Source organism: Enhydra lutris, unplaced genomic scaffold (assembly GCF_002288905.1).
Source record: "Enhydra lutris kenyoni isolate GAN:26980312 unplaced genomic scaffold, ASM228890v2 scaffoldscaffold1, whole genome shotgun sequence".
NCBI classification, from domain to species: domain Eukaryota; kingdom Metazoa; phylum Chordata; class Mammalia; order Carnivora; family Mustelidae; genus Enhydra; species Enhydra lutris.
In genome coordinates, this window is record NW_019154085.1 from 90,677,964 (window position 1) to 90,702,322 (window position 24,359).

General features: G+C 34.0%; 1 protein-coding gene across 1 annotated transcript in view; it reads left to right on the forward strand.

Annotated features, from left to right (window-relative positions):
- LOC111140884 (LDL receptor related protein 1B) overlaps positions 1–24,359 on the forward strand; it is a 1,957,146-nt gene that overhangs the window by 1,633,902 nt on the left and 298,885 nt on the right. Inside the window, exons 45-48 of the mRNA XM_022493131.1 lie at positions 10,450–10,642; positions 11,270–11,395; positions 15,616–15,744; positions 17,969–18,088. Of these exons, the coding sequence (XP_022348839.1) occupies positions 10,450–10,642; positions 11,270–11,395; positions 15,616–15,744; positions 17,969–18,088 (568 nt within the window). The remainder of the gene's footprint in view (positions 1–10,449; positions 10,643–11,269; positions 11,396–15,615; positions 15,745–17,968; positions 18,089–24,359) is intronic.

The window sequence follows — 24,359 nt, forward strand, 5'->3', positions numbered from 1 at the left end:
AAACTATGTATAGTAAGGAAGATGTGTTTGTGAAAGTATATATAGTCAATGCAGCCTATCCTGCAGTAGTTTTCATTGAGTTTTTATTTTTTCAAGTTCTATCTTTTAATTTGATTAATAAAGAAGAATTTTAAGATGATATTACCACATATTTATGAAAATTCAAATAGAGTTTTATTAACTCACCTTGCTACCGTTACATATAATTTTATAAATATTTCCACATTTATTGAAGTGACCTTGGAGTAGCCTATGACCACACATATAAAATTTAATCAATATAATATATCAATAAAATAATATCATATATTATTTTATATATTATAAATAATGATAATATAATAATATAAATAAAAATGCTTAAGTAAACATTTTGGATATAACTTTTTTTTTTTAAAGATTTCATTCATTTATTTGACAGAGAGAGATCACAAGTAGGCAGAGAGGCAGGCAGAGTGAGAGAGGGGGAAGCAGGTTCCCCACTGAGCAGAGAACCCGATGTGGGGCTCAATCCCAGGACCCTGGGATCATGACCTGAGCTGAAGGCAGAGGCTTTACTCCACTGAGCCACCCAGGCACCCCTGGATATAACTTTCAATCACAAATCTTTCATCCCTTTCTCAAAGTGACATTTAACAAATCAAATGAGTATTATTTTTTAAAATCTTTATTTTTTTTAATATAAATTCAGTTAGCCAAGGTATAGTACATCATTGGTTTTTGATATAATGTTTAATGATTCATCAGTTCATCAGTTCAGTAAGTTCAGTATAACATCCAGCGCTCATCGCATTACATGTCTTCCTGAGTGCCCATCACGCAGTTACCCCATCCCCCTGCCCATCTCTTTCCACAACTCAAATGAGGGTTATTTTTTTCGTTTTGTTTTGTTTTGGCTGGCAAATATTTAGAATGTTTAGAACAGTGAATGTTTAGAATGTTTAGAACAGTATGTTCCAAAGAGATATAACCCCTTCCTCACACATACAATAAACAAAAATCTTCGATTTCCAAAATTGGAAATCAGTTACAGTTCTAAAACTCAAGGTGATAGGAGTTTCAAAACAGCTTCAGTGTAATATGGCTTGCTTAATTAAAATCACTTCTTTTTAGTTTTCCCTCAAAGTTAATAAATTTGACATAATAACCTTTGTGACTCTTACCAGAAATTTCCAGTTGACATGCAACCAAACAAGAAATGGAACTCAAGGATCTTACCAAAGCAGATATTAATTTTACTTCTAAGCATAGGTTTGATGATGCGATGATCTCAGAAGTTGAAAATATATAGTTTACAAATGGAAATCTCCTGTAAAAATTTATTTTTTAAGTTGATTCTTTATCATTCTTAATACTTTTAGAAGTAAGTTTTTTAGAAATAAATAGAATATTTTTTAGAATTATAAATAGAATTTTAGTTATGATTCTTTTATATCTATATTTACAATATATAATATATTATATATTTATATTTATATAATATATATAATAAAATTTAATTTATATAATATATTTATTATATATTAATTAATTATATTAATTAATTGTATTAATTAATATATATAATATATATTAATATATACAAATAATATTTATATATTTATATATAATATATATTATATATTATATATTTATATATATGTTTGTAGTCTATAATTATAAACAGAACTATAAGTAGAATAGTTTTTTAGAAATAAGTAAGTTATTTAGAAATAAATAGAAATAAGACTGAGAGTATTTCAAAGTACTACCTTTACAAGCTTATTTCATTGCTTCTTCATCATGCAAAAATAATTATAGCAAACATTTATGAAAAGCTTACAATGTAACCATGTTAAGTGTTGTATTAATATTATTTAACAGTTTCTAAAATTTTATGATACCTATTAACTCTGTTTTTGTTAGAAAAGAAGAAAGAAAGGCCTGGAGAAGTGAAATAACAATTTATGTTCCCCAATAAGAAAAAGTTTGAAAATAGTCCCAATCATTCTAACTTCAGAGCTCAGGCTGTTAATCCTAGGCTGTATTTTCTTTACAAATATAGCATTAAATTAATTTGTTTCTACCCTTTCCCCTGTGTAGTTTTATTCATACTTACACACACTGGAAAACACATCTTCATGCGTACAAATAATCATCCTTTTGTGTAGGATACTTGTTCTTTCTTTTTTTTTTTTTTCTCTTACAATGTAGCATCTAAAATAATATTTGATTTTTGTAGATATTCAGTAAAACCCAATTTGAAAAATTAAGACTGGCATTTCAGTATAGCTTTGACACATGAGGTTTTGATTTAATATATACTTCTTTGACTAGCTCTTCACTTTTTCTAGTAAAATATTAAAATGCCAGGAGAGTTGTATTTAGACAATGATCTAGAGAGTAACAGCACTGAAATATTTATCAAAGGCATGAATGTGATCCTGAGAAGATTATGCCTACAGTGTTTCAGTAAAACACAAATTTAGTAATACCATTTTACAAAGAAAAGATTATATCTTTAGGTACACAACCAAATAAAGTACAAAGCTGAGTTCAAATTTCATATAAATATACCCTTAAAAAGTAAGAAGCAAAGGAAAGAAACCCAAACACAAGAAGAAATGTTTTTAATTACTCTTTTAATTTACTTTTTAATTACTCTTGTATTAAGTGATTTGATAAATAATCATTGAACCTTAAATATGTTCTATTCTAAGCATTTGATTTATGAAAATGAAAAGATAGAATTGCTGATTTCAAGTATTCCAGTCTTGCCAGGAAGATGGATAAAGTATAAGCTCTTATGATATTCTCTGTTGAGCATTATGAATGTGTGTAGAAACTGTCTGGATATGCAGAGGAAGGAGCCATTTTGCTTTGGGCAGGAAGGAAAGGATTCTCAAGGAAGTCAAGTCACTCCTGAATGGGTCTCACAGTGACATTTTTGAATGGAATTCAAAGCAGAAATAACTTACTGAAAAAGAGATTCAGGTTTTTTTTTTAAGTTTATTCTTTATTAATACTATCAGCTTTTGATTCTCAAACTGTCTAATATATCTAAACAGAAATTTGGCTAAACTATAACTTTATTGCTGCAATCATATATGAAGGCACAATAATCAAAACATTAGAAACTTGCTCAAATTCCAGTTAGGAGTGGCTGTAACACTTCGGGGATATTAGTTTATTTTTTTAGTCCTTTGTGTGCCCTTAGGTAATAGCTTAACCTATATTTTTTCCTGAAATAAGAGCAAAGCTGAGTCATTGTTTTTACTATCCCATTTTATAGATTAGGAGACTGAGGTAAATAACTTATTTGGGGAAAAATAATGAATCTCAGAATAGGGTTCCCTTCTTCTACTTCTCTCAGGTATATCCTCTAGATCTTTTTCCCACATTCTTTCACCTGGTCTTTGCCCCTAGCAGACTTTCTTGTGGTCACCTGATTCATTGTCCTCTGGCATCTGGTTGAGTATGGTCATTAGAGAGATCAGAAAGAAAAGAGTATAAAATCAAAGTAATTCATTCTCTAATCTACCTCTATGATGGGTTTGCCTTTTTAACTGAGGCTGGTAATACAATAGGCAGTCTTTTAGATGATTGCTGTGAATGTTCTTTTCAAATTTGTTTGGATACTAATGACGTTTTGATACCCCATTTTCTTCAAACTCTTCCAAGAAATTTAAATATAGCCAGCTATTCTTAAATTAGGTATTTCTCAGTTTTGAGTTGCTGATTGACCACATCACCATCCTCTCCAAGGTTAAAGCAATGGCAGTTGTTTCTTTACAATCTGTAACACTTTGTCATGCTGACCATGGCAGGGGCCAAGTTGTCATTTCTCATGATTATGTACGATCCTGTTGGTGAGGCAGTCAACTGGGGTATTTGGGAAGCCTCCTGTTTGCTTGGCTTTTAAATTGTTTGGCTTAACATTTAGCATCTGGGTGTTGGAATTATGTTGTCTGGTTTATAAAACTGAATATTTCTGTATTCTATCATTGGTTCTAGTGCTTTCAATAAGGCACCAGGGAAGTTTTAAGATGGAAAATCATATGATTCGTAATTAAATTCCTGACCCATGATTTCAAGTCTATGTGGCATCACCAATTTAATTGTCTATCTAGAGGACACATGCGAGATTAAGTGAATGTGTCAAGAAAAGCACTTTCTGAATGAACATGAATTCTTATTTTGAAAATGAGCCTATTTATAGGTTCAAGGTGAAAATGCCTCAAAATTTTGCCATACTAATACATTTCCATATGACATGGTAAAGTGCAATTTATGATGACAGATCTTCTGCACTGTAAATAACGATGCTGATTAGGCTTACAAGGTGCAGTATTTGTGAACTTATGATAAAAACGCTTTAACATGGAGATGAGTAAGTATAATTTAGTGGATTTTCACATCTCCATGTTCCACATGGAACTCTAACCAGTGAAATGAGATGTCTGGAGTCAGCTCAATTCTTAGAAGAACCTATTGTACCCTATTAAAGCAACATGCATAATTATAGACTGAGTTTAATGTTGCTTTTTCCTCTCTGTGTCAGCAGAAGTAGAGAAGTAAACTACTAGACTCAATCAGTGTTAAAATTCATAAAAGTTGCTATATACCAAATAGACTTTTGGTAACAACATAGAAAAACTTTCATTGTCATAAGCCTAGCTATTTGTTATCCATTAAAAATAACTTTTTATTTATGTCTAACTATTAGAATTTTGTTTTCATTCTTAGTGATTCATTGAAGTATGAATTTTGTTCATGCAAAATATGATACTGGATAGAAAAGTGACCCAAAGATATTAGTATAATTCCTAATTTGAAGGATCATAGATAAAATAATAAAGACAGCACATTACATATATGTTAATATCAAAGAATTTCTTTACTTTCTTTAACTAAGGCAAATTTTTTTACAGATTTTATTTATTGAGAGAGAGAGTAAGTGAGAGACAGCGCAAGCTCGGGGAGGGGCAGATGGAGAGGGAGCAGCAAACTCCCCGCTGAACAGGAAGCCCAATATGGAACTTGATTCTAGGACACTTGGATCATGACTAGAGCTGAGGGTAGATGCTTAACCAACTGAGTCACCCATGCACCCTGCAAATTTTATATAGAAAATTGAAATCAGATTTCAGTTGCTTTGGATCTGAAATAGCCTCAAATCACTTAGTAAATCTGTGACCTTGCATTGATTGTATAACCTTGTTAAGCTTCAATCCTTATCAATGAATGTGTGAGGAAATGGTCTCTATTTATCTGTTAATGTGGAGATTAGAATTAGGTTTTATATGTGTAATGCATACATATCCCATACACTGTAAGCATTCATGAAGTGTTAGCTTTCACTGTTCACAAAAAAAATTAATAATAATAATAATAAATTAAAAAGGTAAAAGGACTAATGAACGAATGAACGAGTGAAAAGCCTCATGAGTTTGGATAAAAAGTGAATCAGGAAGTCCTTGGTTTGCAAATACTGCTCTGCTATTTGCATTCTTCACCCTTCTGAAAACCTCAAGTGTTATCCCTTTCCTGGACAAATGCAGTGGATCTTAATTGGTATCTCTGCAGCTCTTTCGTTTTTATCTAATCTAGTCTCTACACCAGAGGCAGAATAATCTTTAAAACTATGAACCAATAATGATACTAATGTGCTTAAAAAACATGAGAGATTTACTATAACTTTCAGAACAAAATTCAGGTTTGTAGCCTTGATCGGAAGACCCTGTACGTTTGCCCTTCTGGCCTTTCTCACCCTGCCCCTCATGAGATCCTCTTAGATGTCTGAATGACCCATATGCTCCCTTACTCTTTATTCATTTTCCCCCCATTTTCTGTTCTCGCTTCTTCTTGGTTTTTACACTGGGTGTTCCCTCTGGTCCAAGTGCTTTCCTCTGTTTTTCTCTTTTCCTGTCCTATTGAGTATTCATCATTCCCCTTTTCAGGGAAATCTTCCCAGATAGCACATTAGAGCAGCTATCATTTTCACACTCTCATAGAAAGCAATCTTTCCTTCATCATTTTGATTTTTTTTAGTTTATTAAGACTTAAAATGGATATAAATCTTAAAGCTTGGTTCTTCTAAGGGGAAGGAGTGAAACTGTTAGCTTAATCAGCCCATGCTGATATAAAATACCATAGACTGGGAGGCTTAAGCAACAAGAGGTTTATTTCTTAAAGTTCTAGAGGCTGAGATCAAGATCACCATGCCAATATGATCAGGTTCAGGTGACAACCCTTTTCCTGGCTTGCAGTGCCTGCCTTCTTGCTGGGGGCAGCGGTAGGAGGCAGAGAAAATATATATTCTTACTTCAAAATGATAACTAATTATATCTCTGTGATATAATTATTTATTTTCTTTCTATATTTTTCATGTCACATTCTCTCTTCTGGTTATCTGAGCTCTTCATTCAACTAACAAATATATACTCATGTTTAAACTATTGTTCTCTTCATCCACTGATTTCCTAAAGAGTTGAGAACTATTTGGGTAGGCCACCTGTGGGTTAGGTTTAGAAGCAGAAGTGAAATAAAATGACTAGATGGTAAATCCATTAATTTTCCTTTTATTCCCTCTTTTCTATCCTGCCCCTGCCCACTTAGTCCACGGGAAACACTGTTTTTGTTTGTTTGTTTTGTTCTGTTGTTGTTTTTGTTTGTTTGCATTTTAAATTTATATGAGTGGTATCATATACTATGTGTTTCTTTTTGTCTGGTTTCTTTCAATTGGCATAATTATTCTGAAAACCATCCATATTGTTACATGTACCAATAGTTCATCTTTTTCTTTTTTTCTCAATAGTACTGCATTGTATGTGTTAAGGAAAACATATATCCATGATACTTGTTAAATCATCAATACAGCCTTTTTTTAGGACTATCAAAAGAGATATGAGGGAGTATTGCAATGGAATTTTGTAGTAGGGAGAAAAGATGGGCTCAATACTGAACAGAAGAAAAAGTAGAAATTTATAGCCAAGGAGAGAATGATTGGAAACATCAGAAGTTAAAGGAGAATTCTGCGTACACTGACCTAACAAAATTATTGGTGATGGTAGGTCAAAGTGATCATACTTCACCAGGGGAGTCCAGGGGATGAAGATATTGATGGTGATTAGGTATCAAGAGTGGGGGAGTCCAGCTAAACTGACATAGCAAAACTCAACTTTTTGCTAAAGTCGAGCTCCTGAGGACATGCCCAAGCTTAAGATAATATAGATATATGCAATTTGTTTATGCATAAATCTGTACATGGATATTAAGTAGCTTATGGTTTTTGCTTATTACAAGTAGAGCTTCTGTGAACATTTGTGTACAAGTCTTTATATAGATATATGCTTTAAATTCCTTTGGTAAACAAATGCCAGGGAATAGAAGGGTAGATCATATGCTAGTTGTACGTTTAACTTTGTAAGAAAGTGACAAATTGTTTTCCGAGTTTGTTGTACCACTTTCTATTCCTGTAAGTTCCTCCATATCCTCACCAATGCTTGGTTTGTCAGCCATTTTAGTTTTATTCTAAGAATGGTGCAGTAATTTTAACTTTACTTCACTAATGTCTCATGATGTCAATAATCTTTTTATATGCTTATTTGTCAAGCATATATATTCTTTAATAAAATGTTTATTCAAACCTCTTTCCCACTCTTTGTTATGTTATATATTCATGATAATTTTGAGTTTTGGAAGTGTGGTTTTATTTTTTTCTTCAATATGGGTCCTTTGCTAGACCTAAGATTTGCAAATATTTTTTTAGAGTTTGTGACTTATCTTTTCATTGTCTTATCATTATCTTTTGAAGTGTAGAAGTTTTAAAATTTGATTGAGTTCATTTTATCAATCTTTTTCATGAATCATGCTTTTGATGTCATACCTAAGAAATTTTTGCTTACCCCAAGGTCATAAAGATTTTCTTCTGTATTTTTCCTTAGAAATTTTATAGTTTTAAATTTTATATTTAGGTTTATGATATGTTTTCAGTTGTTTGTTTGTTTTTTAAAGGATGGAACTTTAGTTTCTGTGTATGCATATTTATTTATTCAAGTACCATTTGTTGAAAAAAACTATCTTTTTAAAAAAGTTTTGTTTAAAAATAGTTATCCATGTACATATTGGTCTGTTTGTGAACTTTCTTATCTGTCCCACTGATGTAATTCTCTATCTTTTTCCAATACTACGCTATGTTGGTAACTGTCAATTTATTATGTCCTGAAATGAGGTAGTGTTAGTCCACCAACTTATTTTTTGCCTTTTTGTCTTGTTTTTTGTATTCTAGATATTTTGCATTTCCACCCACAATTTGGAATTAGCTTGTCAATTTCTAGAAAATGTCTGCTGGGTTTTTATTGGCATTAGGTATAATTTACCAGTTTGAGGAGAGGTGACATCTTAGTGGTTTTGAATCTTACAAATCATGAATAGGTTATATCTCTTTATTTATTTGGGTTTTTGTTAGTTTCTCTTAACAATGTTTTATAGTTCTTATATTCTTGTACATACTTTTAACATGTAACTAAGTATTTCATATTTGTTTATGCCACTGGAAAATTTATTTTATTTTAATTTTCAATTATTTATTGTTAGTATACACAATTTTTGTAGCAATCTTGTATCATACAGCTTTACTAGGTATATTAGTTAGTCTAAGCAGCTTTTTTCTTGTAGATTTTATTGAATTTTTTTTATGTAGAGGATTATGTCACCTGCAAATAAATGCATTTTAATTTCTTCCTCTTCTTCCCCCACCAATTTCTTAGAAATATTGTGTTTTTTGCTTTAATATTCTGACTAGAAAGTCTAGGAAAAGCTTGAGTAGAAGTGAGAGTGATCATTCCTCTTGTTCCTAGTTTAATTTCTATTCTAAGTTTTTATCAGGAATGGATGTTAGATCCTGTAAATAATTTTCTGCATTTATTAAGATCTTCACATGTGTTGTCTTTTTTTGTCTGTTAGTATGGTAAATTATGCTAATAGGGTTTTTTTAAATGTAAAATCAATCTTTATTTCTGGAATAAACCCTACTTCATCATTATATATTATCCATTTTATAGTTCTCTAATAACCATTTTTTAAATATCATTGATTTTTGTCTATTGTTTTTTTTTTCCTGTGTTCTATTTCTTTGATTTCTCTATCTTTATTTTTTTCCTTTCTATACTTTAGTTTTAGCATTTTTGTTGAGGGAATTAATTTGAGATATTTCTTTTTCTTTTATATCTTTTCTTGCATAGTAGCTTAGTGGTAAATTTTTCATATTTCCATTAAAATACCTGAGTTCTATTCTGGGGAAGAGTTAAGCTATGTGAAACAGTTTGATCTTTGAGGTCTTCCTTTAAGTTTTATTAGGAGTTAGGGCAAAGTTAGTCTAGGGTTGATTATTTGGCATTGTTGAGGCAAGACTCTTCCAGTTACTCTATTCAGACTCTCGTGAACTGGCAAGTTTTCAAATCTGGTTGGTGTTAACAAACACAATTCATGGACCTGTGTGAATTTTGGGAACTCTTCTCTCTGATCCTTGTGCATGGCTCTTTCACCAACCTGAAGTTGTATGAGATGCTTGTGCATGTGCTTCGTACTTGGCTGAATCATCCAGGAGAGCCCTATGCAGATACCTAGAGTTCTTTTTCTGTTACATTCTCGTCTCTGACACTCTGCCCTATGAGATCTAACCCCACTGTCTTCTAATTCTTAGCCCTACCCCACTCAGGGAGTTGTCCAGGTTCTGTTGGGTTCTTCTGTTCTAGGCTGCTACCTGAATCTCTCTCAGGCCTTTAGCCATGGGCATCATGAGACTCACTCAGTTTATTTCCTGAATTAATTAGGAATACTTGTCCTTTGTTACCTGATGTCCAATGTGCTGAAAAGCCTTGTTTTATATATTTTATTCAGTTTTGTAGTTGTCTTATTGAGAAGGTAAATCTAGTCCTTTATTTTGGTCTAAGTAGAAGTTTTGTTTTTACTTTTAAACTTTTATTGCCAATATATGTATAGCTGGTTTAATCACTCATGGTGAAAACTTCCTGAAGGAAAAGCCTGGGTCTTATAGTTCTTTATAATCCTTTTATAGTTTTGAGAGCTTGATTAGTGTTCACTGGCTATCTGATGATTCTTAATAAAGATAAATGTTTATTAATAATCACAATCTCATATGTTTGACCTGGTGATTTTGTTTCATAATACTGAGAAAATGCAGTTGCTTATATAAGCTGAATGATTGGTAAATAGAAATATATTTAAAATAATAAATAAACACATTGTAAATGCTAAGAATGATTAAAACATTTAAAATAAAGCTATAAAGAATTTTAAGGTAATACATTTAGTAAAATTCATTTTATCTGATGATTTTTTTATTGATTAATCTTATTTTTTTAATTTTTGAAGCAAAAATAGATGAGGATATAGGAATACCTACATATTCATTTAAAAATATATATATATTTAAATTTATTTCAGGTGATTGTTAAATCTGGGCCAGGAACTTTCCTCAGTTTAGCTGTTTATGACAATTATATCTTCTGGTCAGACTGGGGAAGAAGAGCTATTCTGCGTTCCAACAAATACACAGGGGGAGATACAAAAATTCTCCGTTCTGATATTCCACATCAACCGATGGGAATCATAGCTGTTGCCAATGACACCAATAGCTGTAAGTTACACTAGAAACTAAATGCATTTCTTAATAATATAATCTCTCAAAGAATTATGTTTTCTAGTAATACTTAGTTGGATTTTGTTTTCTTAAATTTCCTGGGTAGTGTTCAGGATTTGACACTCAATATATTAAAATTATCTGAAGTGCTCAAGGTAACTTCTGCAGTTCTTAATTTCTCAACAGAAGAACAATTCCTTTTTAATCATTTGTTTCTGGGAAATTTATTCTCTCTCACTCTCAATCTTTGGATATTCAAATCAAGTTGTTTTCGGGAAAGTAATACTTCTTGATAAGTAAGCTTTACATCTGGGCTTAAAAGTGCTTTAATCACTGGAACATCTACAAAAATTGCAGCCTGAAGTGTCAGGATGTTTTTAAGTGATACTAGTTTATTTGAGCCCATGACATCCTTGACTAATGTTTTAGATGATGAAATGACTTATGTGACATGTTTTTCTAATGTTCTTATCTCTTGTGATGTTTGGATTTTCAAAAGTCCTGAATCTTCCTTGGTTATATCTTTGAGAAATGGGGACAGTGTAACAGTTTGCTATTAATTTCTATCTATCATGGAATAGAAATTCAATATAAAATGTTACCAATAAAGTTTCTTCATTGCAGGTGAACTTTCTCCATGTTCCTTATTAAATGGAGGTTGCCATGACCTGTGCCTTTTAACTCCTAATGGGAGAGTAAATTGTTCCTGCAGGGGGGATCGAATATTGCTACATGACAACAGATGTGTGAGTAAGTAAAGACAATTGAAATGTGATATGATACAGCTACTCAAAGGCATACATGGGGGCGCCTAGGTGGCTCAGTCGTTAAGCCTCTGCCTTCAGCTCAGGTCACGATCCCAGGGTTCTGGGATTGAGCCCCACATTGGGCTCTCTGCTCAGTGAGGAACCTTCTTCTCCCTCTCCCCTACTTGTGTTCTCTCTCTCGCTATGTCTCTCTGTCAAGTAAATAAATAAAATCTTTAAAAAAAAAAAAGGTACACATGGATGTTGAAATTGTTTTAGTGTACATGAAGTTGTACTTCCTCCAATCTTAGGTGCCCAGTTGGCATATCTCTCTATTCTAAAAAGAACTTGATTCACCATTCTACTTAGTTGTAACACCATAAGATAGATAATGATAACCAGAACAGTGACAAATGGTGTACCCCTTATTGCAGGTTGGAAGGCGTTGGATTAGTTAAAGAAATACCAGCAAATCATCTGAAAAGCTGTGGTTACAACTTTGAGAATTAAGTCAATAGCAAAATTAATTAAAGCTGAAATAAACCAATATATAGGCAGTAGATCAGTAGCCTTCTAGTAAAACCACTCAGTACGTCACAGTATGTAAATGAGAGAGAATGGCTCATGCAGCTTATTTGTAATCATTTCCAAACGGTTAATTAAGAATGTAACATTGCAGCCTTGCATGATGTTTATACCTCCCAAAAGGCATTACAATCTTTAATTAGTACCATTACAGTATACACTTATTAGCAGCTAAGTTTTCAAACTGTTTTCAAAATAAATAAGAGTTCAAGTATTCCAATGTTGCTATGAGAAATTAGCCAGCAACATAAAGAATGTTAATTTATCTTTAACATTAAGACTATTTGTGTATAAAACAAACAAGAGACAAACATCTTGGAAACTGGTGAACTCACTCTCAGGATGTGGCTGTAGTTTTGCCTTTTTTCCCTCTTCTCTATATCCTCATCTTGTATCTTCATTTTAGAAAATCAACAGAGCTGAGTATGTATACATTATAAAAATAAGTATCAAGGGTGCCTGGGTGGCTCAGTCAGTTAAGTGGCTGCCTTCAGCTCAGGTCATGATCCTAGGGTCCTGGGATCGAGTCCCACATCGGGCTCTCTGCTGAGTGGGGAGCCTGTTTCTCCCTCTCCTTCTGCCTCTGCCTGCCTCTCTGCCTACTTGTGTTCTGTCTGTCAAATAAATAAATAAAATCTTAAAAAAAATAAAATAAGTATCAAGATGGTATAAGTATATTCCCTGTTTATCTTCAGTCTTCTTTTGGTCTTTATTTACCAGGAAGATCTGTTTTATCTGTTGTGCACTCTAATATAAGCACTTTAATATCATTTTCTTTACCTTAAAAACAATTGCACCTAAGATAAGAATATACACATATCTTTTTGCTTTGCGAATTGGTACCACAATCCAAGGGGCACCTCTTAATGAAAGAAGTAAAAGACTCCTATTTAAGACTGTGCCAAAGCAAACAAGGGAGTGATGCAATTGGTCATTGAACTTTAAATGAAGACAGCCAATTTTAATAATCGGGGCCATAGATTCCCGTATTTCTTAGTAACCTAACACTTCCTTGAATTGCTCAGGCAATTGTTTAAACTCTCTCTTTCAGTTTGCTTTTGTGGTTTCAGCTGTAATGGTCTGGATCGGATGCCATCTGTAAGCCTGGAGTGTTAGTCATGCATTAGAATCACTCATGTTTCTTTCACAGGTCACTCCAGGCCAGTAGAAAAGCAATGCCTTCAGTCAAAACAGCAAGGCTTATTTGTATACACTGGATGCCTGTCCTTGCTCCAAAATAGATTAGATACATCTGTCTCTACTAAGCCACCTGCTTCTCTCTATTGATGAGAGGGAATGAATCAGAAAGAAAACTATCTTTTAAACAAGCACAGTTGTATCCGCATGCAACTATAGAGTGATACTGGATTCCTCAGAGCAGACAGACCTTTATAGAAGCGTCCTGTATCCATGGTGCTTTCATATTGAAATCCTGTGGTCCAGCCTAGAGGCTGGAGAGTGACTTCTTGTCAAATCCATCTTTGGGAAATGAGGATGTTTCTGGCATATCTATATCCACATCTGAATTAGTTCATCCAGAGCAGTTCATGAATGTTAATGGCATTGTTGAAGGGGTGAAAGGCCATTTATTAACACCTCCTTCAGGACAGCGGAGGGAAAAGCATGTGTTGTCATAACTCTTGACAGAAAGATGAGGCAATTCCATTTTACACAACGTTCCTAACCTTATCAACATCTACAATAGAAATAAGAAATAATTGAAGTAATTGCCTTGTAAGAGAATTAGAGGACAGCTGAACCACATTTTTGTTTCTGCAAAGAAACATAAAATACTCAATGCTATTTCAATTGAACATAACTAAGCACATATTGTGCTTATATAAGGTTTGATTTTACATAATAAAAACTTTTTTTTGTATTTTCCCTCAAAGGCATAATGATTATAAAACCAAAATTTGCATTTTCAATCATAACAGTTTTCATTAGAAGTGAGAAGTTAAACAAGATATGCTGCAAGTAGACAGTAAGTTGGGAAAGTCAGTAGCCTCTCAGTAAGTGAATTTTGTTCAGTTCATGCTTGAATGTGATCATGTGCAGTAATGTCAATACCCTCCTTAACACTTGTTCCTTTGAAGTTAATGATATTTTTAGACTTTTAAATTCTTTGTTACTTTCTTTAAAATGACTTTCTACCCTACCAAATTTAATCTGCACCAAGAAAAAAAAAATTTTGTTTTGGAAAGTGAAGAAAAAAATGAACATTGAAAGAGTTCAGTTAGAAGTCATAGGTAGATAAATAGATAACCTGTAAAAATGAGATAAATTTTAGGAACAATAAAGAAATAAAACACTGGAAACTTTAAGTAGTATTAGTAGCCATGTAATTGAATATTTCTAAAATACAACTTTGAAAAGAAATTGATAGTAAATTATAAAATTAAGCTATGTTTTCTGCATTAGTAGAGATAAATGAATTCTAATTATCTCCAATATAATTAGTATGACTGGATTTCACTGTACAATTATTCAATGAGCAATGGAGTGAGTATAAGCAAGCAAACAACGTATAATGCAAGAACAGAATTGCATTCCAAATGACTGTTGGTAAATCTATTGCTTAAGAATAAAAATAGGTCCATTTTCCCCAGGAGAGATCTTTCTAAAACAAGGGTGACATACTGGGATTCCAGGGATGAAACCTAGCTGTAGAAAGATGGTTTTTGTTTCTTTGTACTTTGTTGCTATTGGTCTGGTCTCACAGATTGGACAAGTCACATAAAAACTCGGACTTTTAATTTCTTAAGAAAATCTTGAGATTTAGAAATGAGACATATGGCAGTGGTCATCTGGAGCCCATAAGCTTCTCTTACACATGCTTTTCAGTTGCTCAGCCTCCCCCAGTTCAACCCACAGTTGCATCTCAAGGAGTAGTCGCTGACCCTGTGTGGCCATCCCGCCCCTGGTACCTCTCGCCATAGATAGAACAAGAGGCTGATGAGGATACTTTTAGCAATTCCAGTACTTCTGAACAATGAAAACTCCTACAGAGACTTCTTTAAAAGGTAGTTGGGGAGGAAGATCAGCTGGAGGGAGATTTAGATGAGATAAATCAAGGCAAGCATTAAAAAATGAGAACTCTACACCTGAAATAAGTTGAGCATCAACTATACTCAAACAAAAATAAAGAAATAAAACTGAGAACTCTGTATCTTGGAAAATTCCAATGTGTTGAAGAATGTAGTTTCTAATAAGAAAACACACACATAAAAAATCCTCTCTCCATATGTACAGGGCTCCTTTAATTGGCTCTTTTTCAGTATTTATTTTTAAGGTAGACGGCTATGCTAAGATGCATAAATATACTCCCCCAAAGCCCATCCTTCTTTCCACACATATACAGTCACAAAATAATTACCCCAATATACAATAGGTGTAAAAGAAAAATGAAGTGAGGCAACTCCCAAAAATTTTAAAGAGGGAATGTAAAAACAGCAAACAAAAAGTTGTTCCTCTTATTTTTTTTTAAATTAAGACATGTCATAAACCACTGCCCTTTATTTTATTTTACATTTTGATAAATTTTAGTTTAGTTCTATAATGAATATTAAGGGAAAGAGATGTTATGGTACCAGAAATGTTTGTTATTGAGTCAAAACATGGACTTTTTTTCCCTTTCAGCTAAAAATTCATCTTGCAACATGTATTCAGAGTTTGAGTGTGGAAACGGAGAGTGTATTGACTATGAGCTCACCTGTGATGGCGTGCCTCACTGTAAGGATAAGTCAGATGAAAAACTGCTCTACTGTGGTAAGTGGCTCATATATGATGTATGTCCTCACTTCAGAGAGAAGTTTGGAATTATTTTCATAGTTTTGGGTTCGATTGTCTCCATTTAGCTCACATGTATGATTTCCTTAATGTCACTCATTACCATGTAGGTCTAAAGTAATTGATTTTGGCCTTTTGTTCTTGTTCAAATGGGACTCCCTATGTCCTATTTAGGACTCACGATATTTAGTGAAGAATTTTCTCATGGCTTTCCCTCTACAAAGTGCAAGTTTAAATACAACAGGGGCCTTTATTTAAGCTGTCTTACTTATCACGAAGTGATAGGTTTTAGGTTTACGTTCTTAAAAAATGTAAGTCAGAATTATTAGTCATTGGCGTATATTGTAAGTTTACCCTGCACAAAAGTCTACTATCAGTCAATAATCGCATGTTGTTGAGTTGATATCAAAGTGTTGTCCCTATTCTTGCCTCCAGGATTGGCCTAGGGCTAGTGTCTTTGGGTTCAAAGGCTGATGGCATTAGCCATCCTCCTCATCAAGCATGAATTCCTCTAGTTATGCCTCTGTAGGTGACGCTAAGTGATAACATTAAGTGATAGTCAAACTTTCACTCTCTCAGGGGAGTAGAGATTGGTTTTTTGAGCCCAGTAAGCCACTGATATTAGCCTTCATCACAACAATATTTTTCCTGGAAAGTTGAATATGTGTAAATCATTAATAGTTACTGTAGAATTGTTCCAGATTATTTCTAAATTGGTATGATTTATTTTTGTACTATAATATTAGAGTATTGGTATTGTATGCTCTGTAAAATTCAGGAATCTGTACATGAAATTACTATATTTGGTTTGTACTTTTCTCCTTTGTTCGATTAGATAATTATACCTAAATAATCAAAAAGTGATTAAAATAAGAGGAGGGAAGAGTTTGGGAAATTCGCAGGCAGTCCTCTCATTCATTTTGTTACAGGATCACAGATTTTCAGTTAAAATCATAGTCAGATGTAATCTGCCCATAATTGATCTGTAATTAAAACTTTAGTGAATTTACCTTTACCAGATGGTATATTCATTTGAGTGGTTATGCCCTATATGCTATGAAAATATTAAAGGATATAAAAATGTAATAATAATCAGCTTGCAAATTTGCATTGATTATGAATTGTCTTAGGAATATATTTCACATTATTTTTACCTTCTGAGAAGCAAGATAATAGTCACGTGAGCAGGGGTTGGCAATCATTTTCTGCAAAGGGTTAGATAGTTAAGTATTTTAGGTTTTGTGGGTCAAAAATGCTCTCTATGAAATATCCTTTATTTAAAATAATTTGTTTTGCAACTATTTTAGAATATAAGAACCATTCTTAGTGTCAGAGCTATACAAAAACAGGCTACTAGGCTGCATTTGGCCTGTGGGCTGTAGTTTTACAACCGTAGGTATAGACTCTAGGCTTTGTAATCACACCCGAAGTTAAATCTTTGTTCCTAAACCCACTAGTGTATGACTAGTATGAGCAAGGGTACTTCTCCATATTTTAGTTTTTCACTACAAAACAAACTTAGTTTGAATATTGGCTTAGAGCCCTAAATAAACAAATGTATGTTTACATTTGCTCCATATTATAGAGCCAGGCATAAAATTGGTGTTCAGTAAATGACAGCTAGTACCTTCTGCCTGAAATCAGAAAGTGTCAGGAGACTCTCTTTAAGGTAAACAGAATTCAGAAGGTAATTATTCTTCTTCTTAGGAAATTAGGAATTTTTAGATGATTCTTAAGAGAAATTTATGGATATTAGGTAAGCCTCTGATTCACTGGTTCCGGAATACATATTTTGCCACTATTTTTTTTTCTTGTTCTAAAGCCTTACGAAATGCAAAGGAGATAGGAGATAGGTGTTGAGAGTGTCTTTGTGACTGTTGAGGTAAAGACTTATTTCTTGAGAGTTGAATATACGTTTATTTCTGTACTGACACACAAATATCAGAAATGATAATGTGGGTATAATTTGAAGAGATCTCCAAGTATGAATCACTCAAGTTAAAGCACTTAGTCAAAATGGTCTTTAATGAATGAATTCCTCGATAATTCATGAATATTCTAATCCAGAGCTATGATACCGCACAGTGCTGCTTTTGTAGATCCACGATCCAATCATTATGAAATGAAAACTCATCTGTGATTTTCTTTTTTGTAAAAATATCTCTGTAAGACCTCCAATGATGTTTCTATTTTTCTTTATAAGAAAACAGAAGCTGTCGACGAGGTTTCAGACCCTGCTACAACCGTCGTTGCATTCCTCACAGCAAGTTATGTGACGGTGAAAATGACTGTGGGGACAATTCTGATGAATTGGACTGTAAAGGTAAATGTATGCGGCATCAGCCTAGGAATATTATGCAAAGTGTTTCCTGAACACTTTCCGTAGTGTATTCCTGAGAGCATCACAGTTTCACCCTTTCAGTATATGGCCCCTGACAGTACAGATAGAGCATACTTTGTTAATTGCTGTTGGAGGGGAGTTATTGCAGTTCATCGAAATTATGAGTACAATCTCTATTCTGTTTCTGTCCCTTTGCTCACTTCAAAACTCTTGTTATTTCTCACCTCTTCAGTTCTACTGCCATGTTTATTGGACATTTGTACCAGAATATGGAACAGTGAATGTACTGCTCCAAAAATACTCTCCCTCGCTTCTCAGTTCTCTGCTTTTCGCATGGCCTCATTCTTTTCCTAACAATTGGACAGGAAACCTTGGTGTTATCCTTGATTCCTCTTTCTATTACATTTTATCACCCACAAGTTCATGTATCAGTAAATCATCCAGTTCTTTGAAATATCTTCCCTTTTAATCTGCCTCGAGCCTAGATAAACAGAATAGTCCTTTAACTGGTCTCCCTGCCTCTACTCTTTCCAGTTAATCACAAAGTTGTAGTCATACTGTAATGTTTTACTAAATGTGTTCTGAGTGAGTACTGACACCAATCAGCAAGCCAGATGATGTAGGTCAGAACCTCGACCCCAGCGCTGTCTCTGTGTCTTTGGGTAAAATATCTAACCACTCTGTGCCTCAATTTCTCAAGCTGTAAGAAAAGAGGCAATAATTAAATGAGTATATTAATATTAAATAAAATCAGAACAGAACTTGGCATATAGAAAATACTATGTAAGCATTCACCTTGTTTTTTGTTTGTTTGTTTTTGTTTTTGTTTTTTGTTTTTATCATGGCCCTGATAAAGAATTACAAATGGAGTCTTTATATTTGCAGAATAAACAACAAGTTTTTTAGTCTGACATTTAAGGACTCTTAAAATCTGGATGCAACAGAGTTTTCTTTTCCTTTCTTTTCTCTTCTTTTCTTAGATTTTATTTCTTTATTAAAGAGAGAGAAAGAATGAGCAGGGGGAAGGGCAGTGGGAGATGAAGAGGCACACTTCCTGCTGAGCAGGGAGCCTGCTGCTGCTGCTGCTACTGGATTTGATCCCAGAACCCTGAGATCCTGACCTGAACCAAAGGCAGATACTTAATCGATTGAGCCAGCCAGGTTCCCCCAGACAGATTTTTCTGAACCAATTTCCTTTAAAATTTTCATTCCCCAACATATTTCATTGGGTAAAATGCATTAAGGATGAGACATAAAATTAATAAGTCCTCTGCCTGCCCTTACGAAGTTCAAACTCCAAATAAAAATAGTTAAAGAGACGAAGGTATATATCAGGTTTTATGATTGCAGATATGAAAACATAAGTTTTGAGGGGAGGGTTGGAATAAAGTATAAATAAGGTAGAATGATCAAAATAGAAGGTGATTCCAAGTAGAGAGACTAACATTGAAAGCTGCAAATACTTTGAAATGTTTAGAGCCAGACTGCATATTGGCAAGTGGTTTAAAAAATAATGAGGCAAGTGAGAGGAAGGAGATAGGACTCGAAGGTGTTTTTGGTTTTTTTTTTTAAGATTTTGTTTATTTATTTGACAGACAGAAATCACAAGTAGGCAGAGAGGCAGGCAGAGAGAGAGGAGGAAGCAGGCTCCCTGCTGAGCAGAGAGCCCGATGCGGGGCTCTGATCCCAGGACCCTGAGATCATGACCTGAGCTGAAGGCAGAGGCTTTAACCCACTGAGCCACCCAGGCTCCCCTGAAGGTGTTTTTTGATGCCATTTTAAGGAACTTTACCTTGTAGTCACCAAAAAGTTACCTACCAAAGTTCTAAAAGAAACCCAATACAATCAAATTTACATTTCAAAAAAAGTGGGGGGGGGGCTATGCTTGTGCAAATGAAAACTATAATGCTGAGATGAGAAAGGTAAAACAGGAGGCTATCAAAGCAGCCAAAGCTAAGAATAAAAAGAAGAGAGACAGATACAACAGAATTTTAAAAGGTGGCATAATAGGTCTTCTTGTGTAATAAAGATAGAGAAAACATGGAAAAGAATAGACAAGTTTTGTGAACTCTTCCCCCTCTTTTTACATTATTTTTTGTCTTTCATTAATTTTTAAATTTTTTTTTTAGGTCTTTTATTCATGTGGGATCAGGCATATGATAATAAAGATGGTTTGCATTCCCACAGTGAAGCACCTGTAGACATTCAGATGGAAATGTCCCAGAGACATTTAGATAGATAAAGATCTGGTAGTAGATTTAGAACAGAAGTATTAATTTTGGACTTAATACAGAGAGAAAGCTCAGAGGAGGTATAGAATAATAGTTGTAGGGGAGTACATCAGAATTACCTACTGAAATAAAAAATTAAAGACATTAATAATATAAGAAAAGGAGAAGTGAATCACAGGACTAATGGAAAGATCTTCATAAGGCATTATTATTATTATTATTATTATTATTAAGAAGGGAGGATCAGTTAGCATTTTAATGTGTTAAGGGAAAACAAGAAGGCCGGTATAGACTATGTAGTCGTTGAACTTGGAAAATCGGAGATAATCTCTTTGTTGCCTTCATGAAAGTCAATTCAGTGGAATGGTAAAGAAAAGCCAGATCTCCTTGAGTTGGTACAGAAAATGGATAGCAAAGAAGTAAATAGAGTGAATAAGTCTATTTTTAGAAAAGACTGATGGTAAAGGAAATAGTGAAGTACAGATGGCAGGAGAAGGTGATGCAAATTTGTGGAAGAGGACAGAATGTGCACAGACCATTTTGGAGCTAGAAAAGGGCTCAGAAGTTACTCTGCCACCTTAGACTGTAAGACGTTAGCCAAACACTTGAGTAGCTTACTATCTAAGACTGACACTAGTTTAGGAAGAGCCAAATGCTCGTGCAGATTTTAAATCAGCTGTTATTTCATATTAATTATAGAAGATAAAAAAATGATAAAATATAGTAAGATACTGGGAATAAGTAGAGAAAAATGGATAAGTATTTGGAATAAAGGAGGAAAGCAAACTAAAAGTAGACCCCCAAAAGGACATGTTTTATCAGTTATTTGCAAGCAGGAAAGGAGAATATAATAAAGATATTAAACTAGGGGGGCGCCTGGGTGGCTCAGTGGGTTAAAGCCTCTGCCTTCGGCTCGGGTCATGATCCCAGGGCCCTGGGATCGAGCCGCGCGTCCGGCTCTCTGCTCGGCAGGGAGCCTGCTTCCCTTCCTCTCTCTATCTCTCTGCCTGCCTCTCTGCCTACTTGTGATCTCTGTCTGTCAAATAAATAAATAAAATCTTTAAAAAAAAAAAAAGATATTAAACTAGGTTAAAGATAAAAATATCAAGCTAGAATGTGAAGGAACTGAACAAAAGATACAGAAAGTAGATTTTAAGACAAAAGTCATAAAAGGGTCCATGGGAAGTTAATAAGTTACTGTGGATTTTCTTGAAAAAATGAAAAAAAAAAATTTCAAAGGTGGTAAATAAAATAGTCAGTGAGTTTTGTTTTATGAAATATAGCACCTACTACCTGGTAGGTGTATATTAAATTCTTATATTTCTGGTGAAGCCATAAGTCTTCCAAATATATAGATAGGTTTTATTCTGACTAATATCATCAATTCCAGCTGCTGAATAACAATGAAAATAACTCAAAACATTATTACCCCTTTCTTAGGCTAAACTCTTGATTTCTGTGTTATAGCTATCTTAGCCATATACTTGGGTGAGAACTACTCCATTTGTGAATCAAGTTTCTGTTAAAACTTTTCTTTTGTGATAATAATAGTATAAAAATCATAATAATTGCATACCTTAAAAACAACAACAACAACAAAAACTTTGGCCTTGAAGTTCTTCCCATATAATATAGGACATTTGAAACTAAAAGCACTTGTAAGAACTCAAATACACACCTTATTTCTAGAAATGAATAGATTTAAGTAAGTGGACTAGCTCCTTTAGGATAAACAATTGGGTAGGTTTTTAGATAAAAGTTTACTTATTACAGTTGTATCTTTTGGATTTGATTTTTCTCTCATATTACATGTGGTTACATGGTGTCTTTGTAAGTCACATTTCACATGCTAGGGGAAAGACTTCTCTGGGTCCATATGGCATAAGCCAGTCTGTCTTATAATTCAGATGTGTATTTATCCAACAAATGGAACCTTACAGTACTTAAAAGATGATGAAGTTTGAAAAGGAGGAGGAGGGGCTCAGGAACAATGGAAAAGGAGCTCTTGCTCCGCTTCTTTTCCTTCTAGATACTTCTCTGTTTGTATCATTGGGGCAACATATGTGTGCAGTGTTTTGTTGTATATATGCATGCACATATGTGGGCACACAGATATGCACACACAAACACACACACCACCTATTATTTTTTAAGTGTAAATAAAGTAAGATGTAAAGATTTTAAATTAGTACAATAAAAAGTCAATGTATAGAGAGAGTTTGATAGGCTATGGAGAAAGGCGATGGTGGAATCATCTGTAAAATTTTTGAAGTACTGTTACACTTTTATTTCTTTAGTGTAGCTGTTCATAGTAACTAATAGTATCATTATTCTTATCCCACAGGGCAGAATGGAAATGAATGTTCCAAGGAATCAGTTTTGGTTTCTTCTCCTTTTGAAGGGAAGCAAAACCCTAAATTCTTGTAAATCTTTTATTAGTGCCCTGAGAGTGTTACATACCAGGCTATCTGGCGGGGTGGAGGTGGGTAACCTGAAGAGTTGTTTAGAAAGTTTGTCACTCTGATTTCTTCTCATGTGTGAGAGGCTGGGTGAATCAGTGGGGGAGAATACACAATATCCCTCCTTCTCTTCCTACTGAGGTGGGTCTAATTACTATCCTTGGGTAGTATATGAGCTTGCCTCGGTCACCTGGACAACTTTAGGTGACTAAAAAGCTAAGTAGTTCTAAGACTACCTGATGGGAAGGAAACTGGTGTTAGTTTTTTTTTTTTTTTTTTTCCTTTCTTTTTTCACATGTTCATAGCAACCCTTTGAAGATTCCATAAACAATAAGCTAAGGGAAAAGGATAAGCATTCCTATAGATGAAATCATCATTCCTCAGGGTTTGCATACCCTTAGAGCCTAAGCAGTAAATTAAAGAAAAGATGTGGTTTGAAAGTAAACAGAAGAGAGGAAGAAGATAGCAAATTTAATGTTCTCTTTCTTTCTTCCCCCCACACCTTTCTTTCTTTCTTTCTTTTTTTTTCATGTCAGCTGCCCTGTGCTGCAGGCTGGGCAGGGAAGTTGGAAGAGAAAACATATACTTAAGATATTCATAAGAAATGTCCTGAAAACCACAGAAAGACCAATGTTATATCTTTCCTATCTCATTAAATATTTGAACTGACATGGGATAAAAAAAAAAAAAAAGTGGATGAAATAGTAAAATTAAGAAAGTATGTGAGGGGAAGAATGGTTTTACTTTTTCTCTTAGTGCTACTTTGATCCACAATCCCTGTCAGATCTTCCTTTGTAGTATCTCATTGCTATTCCTGGGGTGGCTGCGGTATGTTTTCACTCACATTTCGTAGGCTTACTTTACTTTTGGACTATCTGGAGGGAAAAGTCTAGTATTTCTCAATTGGCTTATCTTTATTTGGACTACATTATTTTCTTTTCTCTCTTTTAGGACTTTAGCCTGAGGAAAAATTGTCAGAAAGCTTTCATATTCACTTGACAAATTAGAGATTCCAATATATTTCTCCCTCAAAAATCACCCTAAGGGTGAAACAAATTTCAATACTTGATTGACCAAACAAAGTAGGAGGAAATATAGTTGAAGGAAACAGAGGAAGAGGTTTTGGCAAAAGAGGTATTTGCCTAACTATTTAATAAAGTTCCTGCATTCCCTTGGATCTCTCCCATCCCCCTCTGCTACAGTTGCTGGAGATGTTAATCCCCACAACCATCTTGCCCCTGCTACATGCGAAATTCTGCAACCACTTAGTATGTCCAATTCCAGTACGTCTTAGCACACTATTTAACCCTCTGGTGGTTCTCAAATTCTATACCAAGTCAGGGACCCTGTGAAGAGAGTATTTGAACTAAAAAGATAGTCTTCCTATTTGCACATTGCCCATACTCTAATAGACCTCCCTGTCCTCCTCACCAAGATTCATTTGCCCAATTTTTCATTGGAACATGGGAGAAAACACATCCTGCAAATATTCTGCTCTCTACCTAGTTCTTCTAACCCCCTACCTCATCATTTCATCCATGTCTTTCTTTTAAATATTATCTC